We start from the raw sequence: 21,382 nt of genomic DNA on the forward strand, positions 1-21,382 counted from the left end.
ATGACATAATTTATATATTCCTATTTTGCCCTTCAAAATTTTAATTTAAAAAAACCATATAATCATATATAACAACCTCAAATATATTACATATAAGTTGCATATCTATATTACTTAATAAAGAAAAAACCTAACCTAACTATCATGAAGTTATTTTGGGTTTTCATATTTCATATTTTATAACTTCTAATTTCATCTTTATAACTTCTAATTGCATCTTTATATATCTTTATACTAAATATTTATTTCATATTTTATAACTTCTAATTTCATCTTTATAACTTCTAGTTTCATCTTTATAACTTCTAGTTTCATCTTTATATATATTTATATTAATAAACATTTATTTCATATTTTATAACTTTCTAATTTTATTTTATAACTTCTAATTTCATATTTATATATACTTATACCAATAAACATTTATTTTATATTTTATAACTTCTAATTTCATTTTATAACTTTATATTTTATCTTTACTAGCATGTTGACAGACACTACCGTGCCTGTCAAGCCACTTTCATATTGTTTGTAATGTGTATTCTACATATTAATGTGTATTATATATTGTAATTTGCAGTTGAATATATATTCGTTTGAGGTAATTATTCAATCTTAAAGAAATGATGCATATACAATTGTGTTCATCAAGAATAGAGTCTTGATATCTTCACTTAATTTTATTTTCTAGCGTGTTAACAGACACTACCGGGTCTCTCAACCCGATTTTATATCGTTTGTAATGTGTATTCTACATATAAAAGTGATTTTTTATCTAATTAATTAAAATCTATTGAGTAAATCTATTGCATTGGTCACAATGTATACCCATTAAAATAAAAAATAGGAATGCATGAAATATATTGCATTGGTCACAATGTATGCAATTGAGTAAAGAGTATGTGGATATTTGACATTTAAAACATACAGACTACAAATTACAAACAATATGAAAGCGGATTGACAGACACAGTAGTACCTGTCACCACGCTAGAAAATAAAATTAAGTGAAGATATCAAGACTCTATTCTTGATGAACACAATTGTATATGCATCATTTCTTTAAGATTGAACAATTACTACAACTTAATATGTAGAATACATATTACAAACAATAGGAAAACGGGTTGACAGACACGGTAATGTATGTCAACACGCTAGTATATATTACGCTCATACTTTTATATACATTGGTAACTCAGTTTATTGTGATCTTAGTGATAGAGCACGAGACATTAACCCTAATATTTTTTATTAACAAAAGCGATAGATCATGCCACCACTCAACTTAAGATTTTATTCCCAACGAGTGAATTAATTTCACGGCTCAAACCGTCATAACATATGAAACTTTTAATCTTCATTCTTCTAAAAGTATTGATTAAAGTATATGTAAACTAACTTATTTTGATTTTAGTTTCTACTTTTACTTGATTTGTATTTTGGTTTTGGATTTGACCTTCATAATTTTTTTTCTCATTTTGGATTTACTATATGTAATGCGTTGATACTTTTAGTTTGGTCCCTATAATATTTTAAGTGTAATTTCTATATTTTTTTGTGGTGTTTTATATTTTGTTTTAAAATTATTTTTTATATTTGTCAAAATTTTCCTCATTCAATAATTAAAACTACTAGTTCTACTAGAGCATCACAATAGAGAACAACACTTCTACTCTTATTTGAGTCTCACATTATTTTGTAATTTATTACAACTCCCTTTAAAATAAGAACAGTTTTTTCCCCACAATGACAAACATCATTCTTATTCTTATTTGGGTCCCACAACTTATCCACACTTTTATATTTTATAATAATTATAATAAAATATTAAAAATAATTACTTATTTATTAATAAATTAAAAATCGTTGTAATTTATTATAAAGATTAGAAATCAATTATAAATAAAAAATAAAATTTTGTTGACTATTATTTTTAATTTTCGTTTATGCAAAAAATTTAATTTCTTGTAATGATTCTCGAATTTTTTTAATGTTTTTGGATATTTTGATGTTTCTAGATATGTTTGTGTGCGTATTTATTCTTTGATTGTGTATTTTCAGTGCACTTTTCTCCTAAAAATGATTGATCTTATTTATCAACTTTTGTTTTTATTTAAGAACAAAACACAAAGAATAAGAACAACACAGTGGAGAACAAAATAAGAATGTTCTTATTCCCTTAAGAACAACCACGCTCTTAGAGCACCCACATTGGTTGTTCTTAAGGCTGTTCTTAACGGAATAAAAAATTCTTATTACATTATATTGTGTTATTCTTATTACTTGTGTTTTATTTTAAAATAAGAACAATCATTGTTAGGAGAGAAAAACAATAAAAATACATAATATAGGAATAAATACAAGCACAAACATATCTAAAAACATCAAAACATCTAGAATCATTATAAAAAATTAAAATTTTGCAGAAATAAAAATTGAAAAAAAAGGCCGAAGAATCCAACTTGTCTTCCTTGTATGAAAATTCCACTGATTGCATGTATCTCAACAACAAAAATATATATTTTTATTTATAATTAATTTCTATTATTTATAATAAATTATAACAATTTTAATTTATTAATAATTAAGTAATTATTCTTAATATTTTGCAATATTTATTGTAAAATATAAAAGTGTATGGTAACTTATGAGACCTAAATAAGAATAGGAATATTGTTTGCCATTATGGGGAACAATAGATGTTGTTCTTATTTTATGAGGAATTATAATAAATTATATAATAATGTGTGAGACTCAAATAAAAATGGAAATGCTATTCTCCAATGTTGTTAAGAATTTTGTTTCTCACTCCAAGGTTGATTTTAAGGAACTCAAAAGTAGAAATATTACATTGGGAAGTGATATATTTTTTTTGGGTATATATTGGGAAGTGATATATTTTTTGGTATATATTGGAAGTGATATATTAGAATAAGTAAAAGATGATACACTTAGTTTTTCAATAGAACATAACCTCTTATGGCTTCTTAAATGAATGATAGACTTAATTTTCCACTAAGGACTTATTTCTTGTATTCCTTAATCTTTAAAGAATATCTATATGCCACTTATTAACACAACCATTTAAAAATAATAAGTTTATACTCATTATGGAATAATATACAATTATATATATTCATAAGGACCTAGCATTGATTTATAGTTATTGTTATTAGGAAGGTTTCTTTTTCTAATTGATGTATGAGTTCAGTAATTGTATTTCCCTTTTTTTATTATATATTAGTTGTGGATTGAGTATAAGTATTCATTGTACTGCTTATTAATGAAGTTTTTTATCATAAAAAATTGATCATTGTACATGTACTTATGCACATAATTTTTTATAAATGTATCATTTTTTATTAATTTTTAAGTAAATTAATTATGCCCTTACAAACTAGACATACCCTTTACCTAATCATGACAACCACTTAGAGAATAGTCTCATAATATTTTATATGGAGACACTTTGGTCACAAACAGAAAAATATTTATATACTCAATAAATAAATAAATGGTGAACGTTCAGGGCTTTAAAATATTGAAAATAAAAAAGGTATGAAAACCAAAGTTAATGGTCCAACAAAATTGGAAGCAGGTAGTGAGGATGAAGTTCAACACAAGATATGCGAATTTTATATTTAATTGGACAATAATGAAGGAAAAGCTGTTACATCATGAAATATAAACATATATTAATGTTTAAAATACATCATTATACATGCCAACCCCATTAAATTATCTGTTTGAAAACTCATTTGATATGCACGACTGATTAAAAGCCACACAAAAAAAATGAATAAAAAAAGAAAGAAGAAACAAGGATTATTTGAAATGGACCTACGATTTTTGAAGTTAGGGATATATTATATTGTGAATTTAAACTTAATTATATGCATTAGTCATCATGACTGTCCCACTTGAATTGGACTTATATATATAATGTCTGGAATTGTATATATTAATCAAGAAGATGGGACCATTTAATAATGTTATTATATGATTTTAAAAAATAATGCTAGCAATAGAAAAGAAGAAAAGTCATCTAAAATGGGTTTGTGTGTATAAAATAAAAAGTGAAGTGAATATACTCTTAAACAATGAGTGATCTAAGAATCTAAGATATCACCTTATACTAAATCCCACTTTAGAAAAACCTTACCTCATATCAATATATTTTTCAAAGTCCTTTTAGTACAATTTTTATTATTAGATGAAGTTAAATAAGATCGATTAAAGAGAAAATGTACTCGTGTAATCTAATTAGTATATCTCACTTAAATTGTCTCTAATGATAAAAATTATGTTAGACAATGCATTAAAAAAGTTTTATTATACTATTACTAGCAATTTTATTATTATTTAAAATGATTAGGAAAGAATATTATTATTTAAAATGATTAGGAAAGAACTCCACAAGTGTTATTAAATTATAAAAACTATCTCTAACACTCTCAAGTCTCACCTTTACATTGTGTGGGGTTCATGGGTGATTGGAAGAATGGTCATTACTCATTAGAGTGAAAATGTAGAGAAGATCGATAATGAATGACATTATATAAATACCATGAACATGGATTTTTTGTCCTTAAATATTCTCGTTCACATGTTTCAAGTCAATTAAATCTCAATGACTAAGATTAAAAATTTATTTTTTGTTTTTATTATTTTTCTTTTTGAGTATGTATCAACTTTCAATTGGATTGGGACATAATGAGACATAAAAAATAGTATATGTGATCCTCATTCAAATACAACGGGTTGGGATTCTCTCCATTACTGTAGAGGGAAATGCATAAAAAATAAAGAAAAAAATACATAATACTTTTATCTTTTAGATGCAATGTGATAATATTTTTATTCTTAAATGTAAGCACAAAATCAATAAGATGCATCTTCGTTACTATAGCAAAATATATGTTCACAATTAGGTTCTTTGACCATACAATAATAAGAGCCAATCCGAGAGAAGTAGTGGATGAAGGTGTATGAGCCACATTTGAATATGTTCATTGAAGCAGTAGCCAAGTACATCAATGACTCAACTTGATAAAACAAACCGATTCCTCTTCAATCAGTAAAGAAAAAGAAAGTGCCAAAGTAAAAGAAGAGTTTCAAGAATAGAAATTAGAACTTTCTAGATTTAGAAAGCGTTGGTTTATTCTGTTATTTTCTGGTTTCTGTTTATAGAAACAGTTAGTTTATTTTTCTGTTTAGTTAGTTGTTCATCTTCTCTTGTTATATAAGAGTTTGCATATGTAATTCAGAATCATTCATTCAATAAGAAATTAATGAGGTATTATTCACAAAAGATTTTCGTCCTTCATCCTCTTTAGTGAGTTCCTTTTTCCTCCTTTGTTTCCTATCTTCTTCTTCATTTACTCATATACATGGATGCCATCTTCTAAGATGGTATCAGAGCTTAAATAAAAAGCTCTGCTGCGCATTCCATTTCTCAAGGTTCCTTCTCCTTTTTATAAATTTGTTTCCCTTCTTCAATGGCTACTAATCCCTTATCAGATCCATCTAATCCTTTTTTCATATACCCTAACGAAAATCCAGGGGCAACTCTAGTATTTGTTCTTCTAACTGAGGGAAACTACCATTCTTGGTCTAGAGCCATGTGGAGAGCCCTGAAAACCAAAAACAAATTAGAATTCATTGATGGACGATTACCTAAACCTTTACCCAATGAGCCTCTCTTTGATGTTTGGGATAGATGTAACACACTTGTGGTATCCTGGATAAGCCAATCTTTACATTCTTCAATTGCTCAATTTGTCCTCTGGCTTGAGACAGCCTATGAAATCTGGAATGATCTCAAAGAAAGATTCTACCAAGGGGATGTGTTCAGAATTGATGAACTACAAGAGGAACTTTACAGCATTAAGCAAGGTAATCTTTCAATCAATGCATATCACACTCAATTAAAGAGTGTGTGGGAAGAACTTGACAATTTCAGACCTATACCATGTTGTTTGTGTGAAATCAAATGCCACTGCACTTTGATCCCAATAATTAGATCATATAGAGAGAATGACTATGTTATTAGGTTTCTAAAGGGATTAAATGAGCAGTATTCCCCTGTGAGATCCCAAATTATGCTCATGGAACCCCTACCTAGCATAAACAAAGCCTATGCTCTCCTCACACAACAAGAAAGACAAATGGCAATTTCTTTTGAAGAATCCAAAATTCTTGTTAACAACACAGAAGATCCAAATAGCAGAGGAAGAGGAAGAGGAAGAAGTTTTAAAAATTCTAATCCTAGTTCATCAGGAAGGGGAAGAACCAGTTTTGGGAGAGAAAACACTAGCAAATTTTGCACATACTGTAGTAGAACAGGGCACACAGTTGACGTGTGTTATAGGAAACATGGATTCCCCCAAGATCTACACCTGGAACTAGAAAAATTAACACTCTATCAGTTGGTGACAATGATTGTGATGAGAAAAGTCAGCACAACAATGATAAGATGCAAGAAGAAACATGTAATTCTCATTCCATGCCATTCACAATGGATCAACAACAAGCTATCCTGAACATCATGAAGCAAAACATACAGCAACCACTCCACACTACTAATCAAATGAACACAAATCCTTCAGGTAAATATCCAAATCCCTTCTGCTTTGTAAAGTCAAAAGATTGGATTCTTGACACTGGAGCCACTGATCATGTGTGTTACTCAATGTCAGAATTCCAATCTTTTAGACAAATACAACCTATTAATGTGAAGCTGCCTGATGGAAGGATTGTCCTAACTTCAATTTCAGGAACTGTCTTGTTTTCCAATCATCTTTATCTATCTAATGTTCTCTATATACCTAGTTTTAACTTCAACATAATATCTGTTTCTAAACTCACTGCTGCTCTTGATTGCAAATTAATTTTATACCTTGAAGATGATTGGTGCAATTGAAACTAGGAAGGGACTATATGCTGTTAATAATTCTAGCTTGACAATTGGCACACCTACTTGTATAAATCACTTTAATAGCTACTATAATGATGTATGGCATAAGAGGTTAGGCCATTTATCTCATGCCAAACTTGTAACTATGAACAAACAATTTCCCTTTATACAATCAAAGGCTAACAAAAATCCTTGTGATGTATGTTACTTTGCTAAACAGAAAAGGTTACCCTTTCAGTCTAGTGCATCTGAATCCCTAAATATGTTTGATATAATACATGTTCATATTTGGGGACCCCTGTCCATCCCCTCTATATTAGGACATAGATATTTTCTAACCATTGTAGATGACAAATCTAGATACACATGGATCCACCTTATGAAACTGAAATCTGAATCCTCAACTCTATTAAGAGACTTTATTGTTTTTGTAGAAAATCAGTTTGGCATCAAAGTTAAATGTGTAAGATCTGATAATGGTCTTGAGTTTAAGTTGAGTACATTCTATGCCTCTAAAGATATCATTCACCAAACTACTTGTGTAGAAACTCCTCAACAAAATGGTATAGTTGAGAGGAAGCATCAACACATATTAGGAGTAGCTAGATCTTTACTTTTCCAATCTTTCCTCCCAAAATGTTTTTGGAATTATGCTGTTTGTCATGTTGTTTACTTAATTAACAGGTAACCTAGTCTTTATCTATCTCATAAATCACCATATCAAATCTTGTTCAAACATGATCCTAATCTCATGGTTCTTAATGTTTTTGGATGTTTATGTTTTGCTTCTACCCTTGTTGGTCATAGGAAGAAACTTGATCCAAGATCTAGGAAGTGTGTTTTTATTGGATTTAAAGGGGGTACAAAAGGATACATAGTCTTCAATTTGAAAAATAGAGAAACCTTTATGTCTAGAAATGTGAGTTTTTATGAAAACTCATTCCCCTTCTGCACAGAATCTGTTTCTGATAAAGAACAAGATAATCCTACATTGCCTACAAACTCCTTTAGTGATAATGACAATTTTCTTGACTACCCTACTCACATAACAACCAATGAACAGAACACAACACAAGAAGTTCAAGATGAGTCTGTCTTAGAGAATGAACCTACTCATGCTATTCAGGATACCACAAACCTTAGAAGATCCACAAGAATTAGGGGTCCTCCCTCTCATCTCCAAGACTATCACTGTCTTGTATCTTTGACCACATCTTCTCTAAACAACTCCAAAACTAAGTACCCTATAAGTGATTACTTGTCCTATAAGAAACTCTCATCTAAATACAAACATTTCATCTTGAACATTAACTCTCATACTGAACCTTCATCATTTGCAGAAGCTCTGCAACATAATTCTTGGAAAAAGGCCATTAATAGTGAACTCCAAGCCCTTGTGGATAATAACACTTGGATATTCACCAAACTCCCTGATAACAAAAGAGCTATTGGTTGTAAATGAATCTATAAAATTAAGCACAACTCTGATGGAACTATAGATAGATATAAGGCTAGATTAGTTGCAAAAGGGTATAATCAAACTGCTGGTCTTGATTATTTTGAAACTTTTAGCCCTGTTATAAAAATGACAACCATTAGAATTCTTTTAGCCATAGCTGCCATCAACAAATGGCACATCCATCAAATGGATGTTAATACAACTTTCTTGCATGGGGATCTATTAGAAGAGGTTTACATGAAACCTCCGCCAGGTCTGCAAGTTCCTGGTCCATCTTTTGTTTGTAAATTGCAGAAATCTCTCTATGGATTGAAGCAGGCCAGTAGACAATGGAATGCCAAGCTCACTGTTGTTCTCAATCAATTCGGGTATTCTCAATCCAAAGCAGATTATTCATTGTTTACTAAATCAACTAATGATACTTTTAATGCAGTGCTTGTTTATGTTGATGACTTAATTGTTGCAGGAAATGACATAATAGAAATCAATCTCCTGAAATCTCTTCTCAATAAGGAATTCAGCATCAAGGATCTAGGAGAATTGAAATATTTCCTTGGCATGGAAGTAGCTAGAACAGCATCAGGAATCAACTTATACCAAAGAAAATACACTTTGGACCTACTGCAAGAGACTGGTCTCCTTGGTACTAAGCCATCTGCTGTCCCTATGGACCCTAATGTCAAAATGTTTGGAAATTGTGGAGAATTGTTGAAGGATCCTACCAAATACAGAAGATTAGTTGGAAAGCTAATCTATCTAACTCACACAAGGCCAGATATAACCTTTTCAGTTGGTCATCTAAGTCAATTTCTGGCTAATCCAACTAATACTCATTATCAAGCAACATTGAGAGTGATCAAATATCTCAAAAATGCTCCTGGTAAAGGCCTATTCTTTCCTTCTCAGAACCACCCGAAAGTCACAGGATTCAGTGACTCTGATTGGGGTTCTTGTGTTGACACAAGAAGATCTGTTACTGGATTCTGTTTTTTCATAGGAGACTCCTTAATCTCTTGGAAAAGCAAAAGACAAAAGACAGTATCAAGATCATCTGCAAAAGCTGAATACTGTGCCTTATCTTTAGCTGGATGTGAAGCCAGATGGCTGAGTTTTATTCTTCCTGATCTCCAAGTTTATAATGCCACTCCTATTATCATTTACTGTGACAACCAATCTGCACTTTATATTGCTGCAAACCCGGTTTTTCATGAAAGAACCAAACACATTGAGATCGATTGTCATTCCATTCGTGAAAGGGTTCAAGAAGGAGTTGTTCATCTTATGCCAATTTCTACCAAAAATCAAACTGCTGATTGTCTTACAAAAGCTTTGCCCAATGTTCCCTTTCACCATCTGATATCCAAGTTGGGAATGTGCAATATCCACCTTCCAACTTGCGGGGGGATGATAAAACAAACCGATTCCTCATCAATCAGTAAAGAAAAAGAAAGTGCCAAAGTAAAAGAAGAGTTTCAAGAATAGAAATTAGAACTTTCTAGATTTAGAAAGTGTTGGTTTATTCTGTTATTTTCTGGTTTCTGTTTATAGAAACAGTTAGTTTATTTTTCTGTTTAGTTAGTTGTTCATCTTCTCTTGTTATATAAGAGTTTGCATATGTAATTCAGAATCATTCATTCAATAAGAAATTAATGAGGTATTATTCACATAAGATTTCTATGCTTCATCTTCTTTAGCAAGTCACTGTTTTCTTCTTCTCTGTTTCTAATCATCTTCTTCACTTTCTCATACAAATGGATACCATCTTCTAAGACAACTTGTGAAATTTGTGGAATGAGATACGATATGGAAGAAATTCGTAAGGGTTAGGGTTTGTTTTTACATAAAATCATTTAGAAGGAGCATGCTGGTGCAACAAGGAGGAAAGGGTGGATGTGAAAAAGAGCCTAATGCAAGATGCAGAAGAGAAGGCTGAAAGTGTTGGACTAGACTGCCAGTTGATATTTTTAGTACGATAAGTGAACCGTATTGTTTAAGTAACAAAATCGGTAAATACCGGGATATCGTCCTCAGTGAGCAAAGTGAATTTATACTAATTCCTAAAGAAATAGACCGAATATGTATTTACAAGATTTGATATTTCGATATACATTTTGTTTTTTAATATAATTGTTAAAATATAAAAATTAAATTATGAAATTAAATGAGTTAGGATTGAAGTTCATCTTTCTTTCCTTTTGCAATCCTTAGATTCAATTTGTATAACTTGTGAAGTTACAAATTTTGATGCACATTTTCTTCGAATCATTTGTATCAATTCATTGAGTACAAAATCCTTAGATAATTACTCTAATATCAATTCCTTGGATATTTAACCAATTATCTGGACTTAAGTTTAATGTAAAAGCAATTCATACATCATTGTCCATTCCTAGATCAATGATGTAACAAGGAAGATAATCCATATTCGATATCAAGTTCAACTTCTCAGTTAAACTTGGATACAAGATCAAGAATTCAGTAGCAAAGTAAACTCAAGCATTAAGTGCGGGAGATACTTCCCACAATCAAATAATTGAATACATTAAAGAATGAATCCAGAAGTACAAAAGTTAGAAAATTACATATTCAATCTCAACACTAAAGAACTAGACACTCATCCTTGCCATTACAACACTCTTCTCATGAGAAATACAAGAAAATCTGGATCTAAAGTCATTCCCACGACTTCTCTCTTCCTCTCCCGTGTTTCTTTCTCTCAAATCGTGTGGAAAAACTTGGAAATTGGTTAGATAACCCCCTTTGCTTTTCGTAACCGCCTATATTTGTTCCAGACTTCTAGTCTCTCGCTTGAGTGAGAGAGATGATCAGCTTCAACCATGAACACCTCGCTTGGGTGAGGTGCTCTCGCTTGGGCGAGGGCCAAACAAGGAATCAGACCCTTTTAAGCTTCATTTGTCGCTTGGGCGAGGGACATTCTTCCTGCTTGGGCGAGGCTGTGGCTTAGGCGAGGGGTGTAGTGTTCAAAAACTTCAAACTTTTCCTTTTGCTCCTCTTTTTTCATGCTTCTTATTCTGCAATTGACATAAACACATGTAAGTTCCTAAACAAGACAAAATTAAACTAAGTTCTTGGGAGTTGTGCACAATTTGCATCATGACTACACACTAAGTACCCCAAAATCATATAGATTTCATTCACAAAATGACACTTAACAAACTCCAACCACTTGGAGTTTCATTGTTACGAGGAGTATGAGAAGAGTGTAGAGTCACAAGTGAGACACCACGTCTTAAATCAAATCTTAAGGCATTGGTTCCATGAGCTTTTTCTACTTATAAACTTTTTTATTCATCCCACATATCCAATGTGTGACTTACACTTGAATAAACTTAACAGAAAGAACGAGCAATAGTATCGAACGCATAGTCTCTGTATATTTATGCATATTAATAATTATCATTCGAGTTAATAAATTTTAATTAAGTCAATCTTAAACTTAAAGTTAGTTTGCATTAAGCACAAGTCAAAAATCTAACTCATTATAAAATTGTTTACTTTTTTTCCCTTCTTTACAACACATCACTAGAAGTACTAATAGTGTAGATTATCTATTAGCTCACATGGCTCTCTCTATTAGAGAAATGTTCTAGGTAGATGGGATACCTAAGTAGATAATTTCTATGTTGAACAATGATGTATCTCTACTTTGATCAATGAATATCAACCCTTAAAAAATTCCCTAGTTTTAAAATTTGACCCTTAGTTAGGGGACAATGGAAATAGAGCACACGAGCCTTCCCATAAAATTGCGAGAGCGAAAGTTGTGGCCAACAATGCAAAGATTATAATATACTTTACTTACAACCTATTAAACTCTAAGAATGTGGTTTACACCCTTAATTACTGGATTATATATCTGAAATCTGTTCACACTTATCACTGTACTTTTGGCTAAAAGACAAAACATGTTTGAGTTATCACGAGACTAAATAACCTTTTTAATTAGATATGGTCATAACATGATTTATTTTAATAAATGTACGAGTGTTCACATAATCATGTTAACTATTTTCTGAAGATTGATACCAGTTGGATTATTGGTGTCGATATTTAACATTATTAATTCATGATTGTCAAATTCCTATTATAATAACTATTTTAAAAATAAAAAATATGTAATGTATGATTAATTAATGTTAGTACTCAGAGTGTGAGTTAAATAAATTAAAAAGAAGTCTCATTAAAGGAAAATTGGTATGTTTAAATATATAAAATTTATAGACCTAACATTTTAAAATTTTAAGTTAAGATATGATGTTAAACTTATTTATAGGATTCTTCACTTTAGTCTAACAATTAGATGAGCTATTGTTTTAGGGCCATTTCTAATAATTGATAATATAATGAAAATATTTTTATAAAATTATTGAAAATTAATGAATTGGGGGTATAAAGTTTTTAACTCCTTTTATCAATTATATAGTAACGAGTTCTTAAGAATAAAATTTAACTAAGCACAAAAATAGAAAGTGTATGATACTATAAAAGTTAAGGATAGGCTGAATCAGCGTGGCATAACTTCTTCATCAATAACTTAATTTTTAAGTTACATAAAATCATACAATGTTTTTATATATAAATAAGAAGTCAATAAGGCTTAACCTAATTGGGAATGAATTTGTTCATAATTTACAGGGTGTGGATTCAAATTCTACTATATATATTTGTGAATAATCTATAGTTACATTTGAAAATGCTTATATAGTGGTGAGTACACAACCCACCTAATATATTTCTTTTTTAAATAAAAGAAATACTCATCAAGTGGTACATGCTTAATTCCCCTTAAGCAAGAACACGGGTTCGAGTCTTGTAGATGAAAAAAATGCTCGTTAGGAGAGTTGGCCCCACATACCTGTGAATATTCTCGGCTGGGACATGATTGCTTCCGGTGCGAGGATACCTTCTGCCGTGGGAAACAAAAAAACAGGAATGGGTATAACGTTGTAGTGTGAACCTGGAATCTTAAAAAGCAGATTAGAAGAATTGTTGGAGAAATGACACAAAAGGCACGAATATGAAGTAGAGATGATGGTACTCTTTCCTTTTTTATCTGTATAGACAAATTACATGAATAGATTCTCTTAAGAAGCACATCCCTAATAGTATTATTTTTTTTAAACTTTTGCACTTTAACTTTGCTAGAATACATTTATTTAATCAGAATTATTTTTTATTTGGGATTTTGGCTATGTTTTAAAATTTTAATTAGAGATTGAACTGATAACCCATTCTACATAAGTTGTGCTTCCAACAAATGTTGTTCTCAGGAATCGAATCCTTCACATTTTGGTCATCCTAGAAATTTAATATGGTTTTATACTACTAAATCAACATCTTGTTGGTAGAGATGTTTGATTAAACCCAATGATGTTGTAACCAAAGTATTTATGACCCCCTAGCTCAACCGTATGGTTTGTTAGTTATAGTTTATAAAAAACATTCATCTTTGGTAACAAGTACAACTATGCTATTTTTGCATATAAAATTGACATGAAGTACATGGAATAATTCTTCTAGGCTTGCCAAACCATTTAATAGTTTACCAATATTTTACACATAAAATATCAACATTTGCACTATAAAATTAGCATTTCTCATCTAACATTGTCATATTTCTCCCATTATTTATGACTACTAATCATAGTTATATGATATTTGAAAACGTATCTAAATTATTATCAATATTTTGCGTCTAATGTTCTATACCCAAATGTTGATATCTTAGGTGCATAATGTAGTCAAAATTTTGATATGGTTGTAACTTATCTTATAATCTGGGGCACCAAATATACCTTTATTAAAGGTCATAGTAGCCTTATTCAAAAGGAAAAAAATATGATAAATTAAGGAATTTGGGTATAGAATATTGAGTTAATAGTTCTTAGAGAGAGTGAACCTAGATGTCTTAAGAATATTATATTATCATTCTAACTTCGGGTGAACATGAGTTGGATTGGGCTGAGTAAATGTTTGTCTCTTACCCGACCCTAAGTTTATCTTTGGTTGAGTAGAAATATAAGAGAAAGAGAAAGGGAGGAGAAAGAAAGACACGAGAAATATAATAGATTTAAACTTGGATCCGGTTAAATATAATACATACATATTTTGCATAAAGTATCATCAATATTACTTGTTAATATGAATATGTAATTTGACATATAAAATGATATAATATATATTGTTAATCATGTATATATTATGAAAAAATTAGAGAATCAATAATACCTTCAACCAAAGAGATATCATAACTTTATACACAATTGAATATAGACATATACAAATATGATGAATGAGTGACTGAGACGCGTCATATCAGGTCATGTTTGTCTCCTACCTGACCATAAATATTGATCATGTCTAATTTTGAATCCAAACTCGATTCCAAACTCGATAAGACCCAATTTTATTCGGGTCCAAATCATGATCACCCTATCCCACCCCTAATTCCAACATAAGGTAAATAAATATAAGATAATAGATACTCATCCCTTAAATAGTGGGCCTGCCACATTATTAGATAGGTCTGGCTCTAATCCAATGCTTCAAGCCCGATCTACTTAAGGCGAAGACAATCGGCCTTCTGTGTTTATAGCTATGTTTTGGGTCATCTGAATTGGAATGAAGTTGGCGTGGGAAAAGGGCCACAGAAAACTTATAGCTGACTCCTGAAAAACTTGCATGGAACCACATACATCACGTCATATTTAGAGATAAGTATAATTATATTTTTTGATACTATCATTTATAATTAAATTTTAATTAAAATTAAAATTTTAATATATTAACAATATTTTATTGGTTATTTTCACGTACATATCTCTATATAAAAGTATTTTTCAGCTTGAGTCTGATTAGCTACCCATCCTTAAAATGCTCAAGTGTGACCATCACAATGTGATTTTGGTAGATACTTTATTGTTATGCAAAAGAGTTGCAATTACCTTGCCAACAAGAGTATATATCACGAGGTGGGTGTCCATGTCGATTTCGCATCTTCTATCCCACAATATTGTGTCACTCTTATGTCAAGAGATGAAATCAATAAAAAATAATACTTAATATTAAAATTTTAAATTAAATATAGATTTTTTAATCAACATAACCATTTATAAATTGACATAAAATAAGGATAAAAATTGTGCTCAAAGTCAATGCCAATGATGCTCATGATAATACTTCTAAATATCTTTTGATTAATGATCTCATGAGTAATTTTATTAGAATTCAATATTATTTAAAGTAAATATGGTGAGTAATTGAGTAAATTAAATATTAAAATACTTAAATTATAAAACTTAAAAAACGACACATGCTAAGAAGTAAAAACTACTACCAATTTATGTTTTCAAATATCATATATACATACAAGTCTAATATAGAGATGATTTTCTTATATAATTAATTTGTTATATTGATTACTCCTATTCCTATATAAATATTTTTGAGAATATGAAAATTTAATATCTAAAAATTATTATTGTAATTTTTTTCAAAATCATTATATTATTCACCATCCATTACATTCTTTTATTTAATAGTCAATATGACCCTTCAAAAATACAATCCACATTCACTTTATATTAAAGAGGGTAAAATCTGTATACAGAAAGATTTATACACATGCATACTATCATCTATCCTTTATTTGAATTACTTTTTTGAAAAAATCAACGATAATTAAACATCAATAGTGAATGATACAATGACAGTGTAGAAATCTTGTACACATCTTTTTTTCTTTTATCTATCGATCATTGATTTATGAAATCACCTTGTTTTTTTTTCATTGGAATAGTTTTGTTGTCATTGCTCTATTCCTTCGATCTTCTTCCTGTATGTAGAGTATAGAGTGTCGATTAAACCCTAATTTCCAAAACCAAATTGATAAAGAAGAGAACAATACTTCACTCAAATATTTGATTTGCGCTTTGAATCTAAGGCATAGTGTGCAAAGGTGAAAGCTTCAACCACGAGTGAGTTCATCTTTTCTTCCTCTAAATTTTACTTAATATTTTCGCTTTATTTTTTATTTATGTATTCTGAAGTAGATTTCAAAGTTCTGCGATTTTGTTTTCACTGTAAAGAAACCGCGACATGCCCCTGTTGCACCCTCCATAAACCGCTTCAAAATTGGTTAAATGATACATGATTTTTATTTAATTTTCGCTTAACCCATGTTTTTAATTTTATACGTGTATGGTTCACTTAGATATTTTGTGTGTGTGAATAAGCACTACTTTGTACTAGTTTAGAATGTTTGTATTTTCATTTTTCAAAATCACAATGCAGAAAGGCTGAGGGAGAGGTTGCTGAACAGCGCCAAGAGGTCACGGTTCAAATCCCAGAAACAACTTGTTTGCGGGTAAAACTGCATACATCTACCATTCTCGTACAGCACTAGGTGGAGCCTCATGCACTGGGTTGTCCAACAACAACAATTTATATTATTCATGAATGTAACGTGAATTGTATGATAGCTATTCAGCTCATTTAAAATTAGGAATTGTAGAAGCATATAAATCGTGTGCGGTTCAAAAAGTTAGCAAAATTTGCTCATCAATCATCATGAGAATTATGAGGTTATCCCTTTTGACCCCAAAAGTATAGGACTCATCTTATAGGAGTGTGGTTTTGTAGCCAATCCGGATAACCTAGGTTTTTGGGTGTATATTATGATCTTTGTTGTGCACATGATAGTACTACTGTTCTTTGTGATGATGCGTTCCGTATTGATTGTTCCTGTCAGTTTAGAACAGATACTATAATAATTTGAACAATGCCTGTTCTCATGTTGATGCTTCTGTTGAAATTTGTCTTTGTTGGGTTGTATTCCTGCTCAGATATAAGTTTATTTTCTTCAACTGGTTTTCAAATCTCGCATAGATTTTATTGCTCATATGGTTCAGTCTCATCCATGAAGTGTTGATCAATGATTTTAAAATTTTAAATTATACCATTATACTTGAAAGATCAAATTTTCATTTTTGGGCAATTTCTTGATGAAGCTTTGTTCCTCACTTTAGGTACCTACAGGACTATTGTGACAAACCCTTATATGTTTCGCCTGAGCAGTATCTTTTCACATGTAAAACATTTGTTTGAAAGTGAATTTTGATCTGAATGTTGCTGCAATAATTATGGATTCTTCCGTTCTCATGGGTAGTACAATTTTGGAACCTTCTGCCGATTTGGAATTTGAATCTCATGAAGCTGCTTATGCATTTTACAAAGAATATGCCAAGTCTGCAGGGTTTGGTACTGCCAAGTTGAGCAGTCGTCGGTCTAGGGCGTCAAAGGAATTTATTGATGCCAAATTTTCATGTATAAGATATGGTAACAAGCAACAATCTGATGATGCAATTAATCCACGCCCTTCTCCAAAAATTGGTTGTAAGGCAAGTATGCATGTGAAGAGAAGACAGGATGGTAAATGGTATGTCTATAGCTTTGTGAAGGAGCATAATCATGAGCTTTTACCTGATCAAGCTCATTTTTTTCGTAGTCACAGGAGTTCTGATCCACTAAGTAATGATGTTCGGATGCGAAGGCGGAAGAACTCAACTGGAGTTTCTAAGCTATTTAGTGCATATCAAAATGTTGATTGCTTAGAGAACTTTATGAAACATCATGATAAAGGACAAAGTTTGGTTTTAGAAGCAGGACATGCCCAACTGCTTCTTGAACTCTTCATGCACATGCAGGAAGAGAATCCAAAATTCTTCTATGCAGTTGACTTGAATGAAGAGCATCGACTTAGAAATGTATTCTGGGTTGATGCTAAAGGCTTGGAAGATTTTCCTTTCTTTGCTGATGTTGTTTCTCTTGACACAACATATTTTACAAGCAAGTATAAAATACCGTTGGTACTTGTCATTGGAGTAAACCATCATATTCAACCAAAATTGCTTGGTTGTGCATTGATTGCTGATGAGACCATATATACTTTTGCTTGGTTACTGCAAACATGGTTCATAGCTATGGGGGAACGAGCCCCACAAGTGATTCTCACTGACCAAAACGAGGCTATTAAAGCAGCCGTTGCTGCTGTTCTTCCAGAAACACGTCATTGTTTTTGTTTGTGGCATGTTTTGGAAAAGATACCAAAACATCTTCAATTTTTATGCTCGTGGCATGATAGCTTTATGGAAAAGTTTAACAAATGTATCTATAAATCGTGGACAGAGGAGGAATTTGAGAAGAGATGGTGGAAGTTGGTTGACAGGTTTAACATTAGAGATGATGAATGGGTCCAGTCCTTATATGATGATCGTTCGTGTTGGGTACCAACTTTTCAGAGAGATATTTCTTTTGCTGGCTTGTCTACTAGTTCACGCTCAGATAGTTTAAATTCTTTGTTTGACAACTATGTCCGCATTGACACTTCATTAAAAGAATTTATAGAACAGTACAGAGTGATTCTGGAAGATAGACATGAAGAAGAAGCCAAAGCAAATTTTGATGCTTGGCATGAAACACCTGAATTGAAGTCTCCTTCCCCTTTTGAAAAACAAATGTTATTGGTTTACACACATGAAATTTATAGAAAGTTCCAGGTCGAGGTTTTGGGTGCAGCGGCTTGCCATCTCAAGAAAGAAAATGATGGTCTGACTGCAGCTTATACTGTGAAAGACTTTGAAAATAATCAAAGCTATATGGTGGAATGGAACACATCGAACTCAGACATAAGTTGTTCATGTCGCTCGTTTGAATATAAAGGTTATCTCTGTAGACATGCTATTGTAGTTCTACAAATGTCTGGTGTTTTCAGCATCCCACCAAAGTATATATTGCAAAGATGGACAAATGCTGCACTGAGCAGGCATCCTATTGGTGAAAAATTGGAAGAGGTTCAATCCAAGGTCCGGCGTTTCAATGATTTATGTAGACGGGCCATAATATTGGGTGAAGAAGGTTCTTTGTCACAAGAAAGTTACTTTATTGCTTTAGGTGCCATAACTGATGCTTTCAAGCGATGCGCAAATTTGAACTCTGTTGAGAACGACATGAGACCTGATGCCTCAGCTACCCATGTTGTTTCCAATGTTGAAGAAGAGTATCAATCTATTATTGCATCTAACAATAAGGCCCCTGATCCAAAATTGAATACCGGTAATAAGGCTGTGAGGACTGGCAGGGATATTGTGAACACAGAAAACGGGGAAGGAAATCAAGGAAAGGTCAGTGAGTTTGATGATTAAGGTAGAAGACCTCCTTGTATTGATTTTCTTTTAAATTATGTCTAAGTTTACTTTCTTTGTTATAGGTACTTCAGCTTGAATTAGCGAATGGCAAAGATGCTTTTCAACAAATGGTATGTTATGCCCTAACTTTTACTATCTCAATATGACGTTTCTATTTTTGATATGTTATAGTTTTTGACTTTCCATGTATTAATTCTGTTGACTCATCAAATTTCATAAGGACTTCGGAACTTTCTGACATTGAACTTTAACTACTTCTTAAATAAATAAATAGTTGGAAGTACACAGACCTAAATAAGGTATATCGTTAAGAACTAAAAAATGGAATGGAAAGAACTAAGGATACAAGCATGCTAGGACCTGGTTGATATACACAGAAATAAAGAGCAGATGAACTATTACACATAAAGACACATAAGCTTGTTGAAGGACCTGGTTGATGTATCTTTATGTGTAATAGTTCATCTGCTCTATTTCTGTGTATCCATTCTCATTTTTTGCCAAACATTAAAAATCTGTATTCCTGATGAACTCATCGTATAAATTTTCATGATAGCGACTGCACATGTGTGGTATGGTTTTGAATGTTCTATATGCTTGTGACAGGATCTGACTGATCCAAGGTCACATAACATCATACCGATGCAGTTTCACAGTATGGTGCCAACTCTGTTCCACAATGTTTCGTCAACACCATTTCATCATACTGCAGCTTCAGCTCATTTGCATGATAATCGTCTTCCTCGTTAGCTGAATGAACACCTGAATAAAAACTTACCTTTTAAATCACCTGAAAGACCATGTATATAATTGTAGATAAGAAATGATACTTGTGGAAGACACTACAACTTTCACTTAATGGCATCTGTCCTTTAGGGTGGCTAGGCGGTATCAAAGTTGATAGTTGCGCTAACTACTAACTTGAGTACCATTATTCTCAAAATGTAAACTCGCTATTGATATCGGCATTTTCTGCTGTTTTCTCTCTCTAAATGTTCTGTTAGGTTTGTGCATGGAAAATGATTTCTGAACATCTGGTATAACATTCCATGTAGGCACTGCGGCAATGTGAATGTTAATGATTGCCAAGATATACCATATCTTAAGGTGTATAGAAGTACAAAGTTTTGTATTCTGAATGTTTAAATGATGCAATTGTTTGGGTAATATGATGGTAGATGCATATATTGTGACACACTTATTTTTAGCATGGATTAAAACATAGGCAAACATGGATACGACATGAGAAGAGACCCCTTTATAGTAAGAATAAGATGGTGAGCTTGATACAAGGGAAAAGTTAATGATTATTGATCATGAGGTTTCGAGTTCAAATCTTGGAAATAGTCTATCTGATTGTGAATTTAAAACTGTACATCTTGTCTTCTTAGACTTTACTAATTGAAAACCTTGTATACTGGACCCTCTTTTTTTATGGGAAGAATACATATCTGGATCTCAGGATTGTTATGAGATGAGTTGGCTGAGTGACCCATTTTTTGTTAAGAGTGGCAATTTTTTTGGGTACACTAAAGGCCAGTTTGGGAGTTGGATTTTGGAGGGAAAGGATTTGGGAGCTATGAAATATATTTGTGAGATGACTCTCAAGTCTTCTGTTTTCCTTCTTTCCCCTTCAAAATCTAAATCTCAAACAAGCCCTAAGACTTGCATGTGCACCACGATCAGAAAGTGTCCTTGAGAGAAATACTCTTTGCTCTTTAAATTCTAATTTCAGAATGATTAAGCCCAAAGTTACAAAGATATCATCAAATGACCACT

General features: G+C 31.6%; 1 protein-coding gene across 3 annotated transcripts; it reads left to right on the forward strand.

Moving 5' to 3' along the window:
• Positions 16,152-20,770, forward strand: LOC109351309 (protein FAR1-RELATED SEQUENCE 4). Of its 3 annotated transcripts, XM_019592754.1 has the most exons (5): positions 16,152-16,375; positions 16,692-16,764; positions 17,426-19,579; positions 19,666-19,713; positions 20,210-20,770. In XM_019592754.1, the coding sequence occupies exons 3-5, from the start codon at positions 17,540-17,542 to the stop codon at positions 20,351-20,353; spliced, it is 2,232 nt and encodes a 743-aa protein (XP_019448299.1). In that variant the 5' UTR covers positions 16,152-16,375; positions 16,692-16,764; positions 17,426-17,539; the 3' UTR covers positions 20,354-20,770. The 3 variants fall into 3 exon arrangements, with proteins under 3 accessions (XP_019448299.1, XP_019448301.1, XP_019448300.1); XM_019592756.1 differs by lacking the exon at positions 16,692-16,764 and having other exon boundaries at positions 16,152-16,379; XM_019592755.1 differs by lacking the exon at positions 16,692-16,764.

The sequence above is a fragment of the Lupinus angustifolius genome, chromosome LG06 (genome assembly GCF_001865875.1).
Source record: "Lupinus angustifolius cultivar Tanjil chromosome LG06, LupAngTanjil_v1.0, whole genome shotgun sequence".
NCBI classification, from domain to species: Eukaryota; Viridiplantae; Streptophyta; class Magnoliopsida; order Fabales; family Fabaceae; genus Lupinus; species Lupinus angustifolius.

Excerpts from the sequence above, each read along its gene's own strand:
- LOC109351309 (XM_019592756.1), top strand. The coding sequence starts at position 17,540 with ATGGATTCTTCCGTTCTCATGGGTAGTACAATTTTGGAACCTTCTGCC. Across the intron at positions 19,580-19,665 it reads GGGAAGGAAATCAAGGAAAG|GTACTTCAGCTTGAATTAGC; the intron begins GTCAGTGAGTTT and ends TCTTTGTTATAG. Across the intron at positions 19,714-20,209 it reads AAGATGCTTTTCAACAAATG|GATCTGACTGATCCAAGGTC; the intron begins GTATGTTATGCC and ends TGCTTGTGACAG.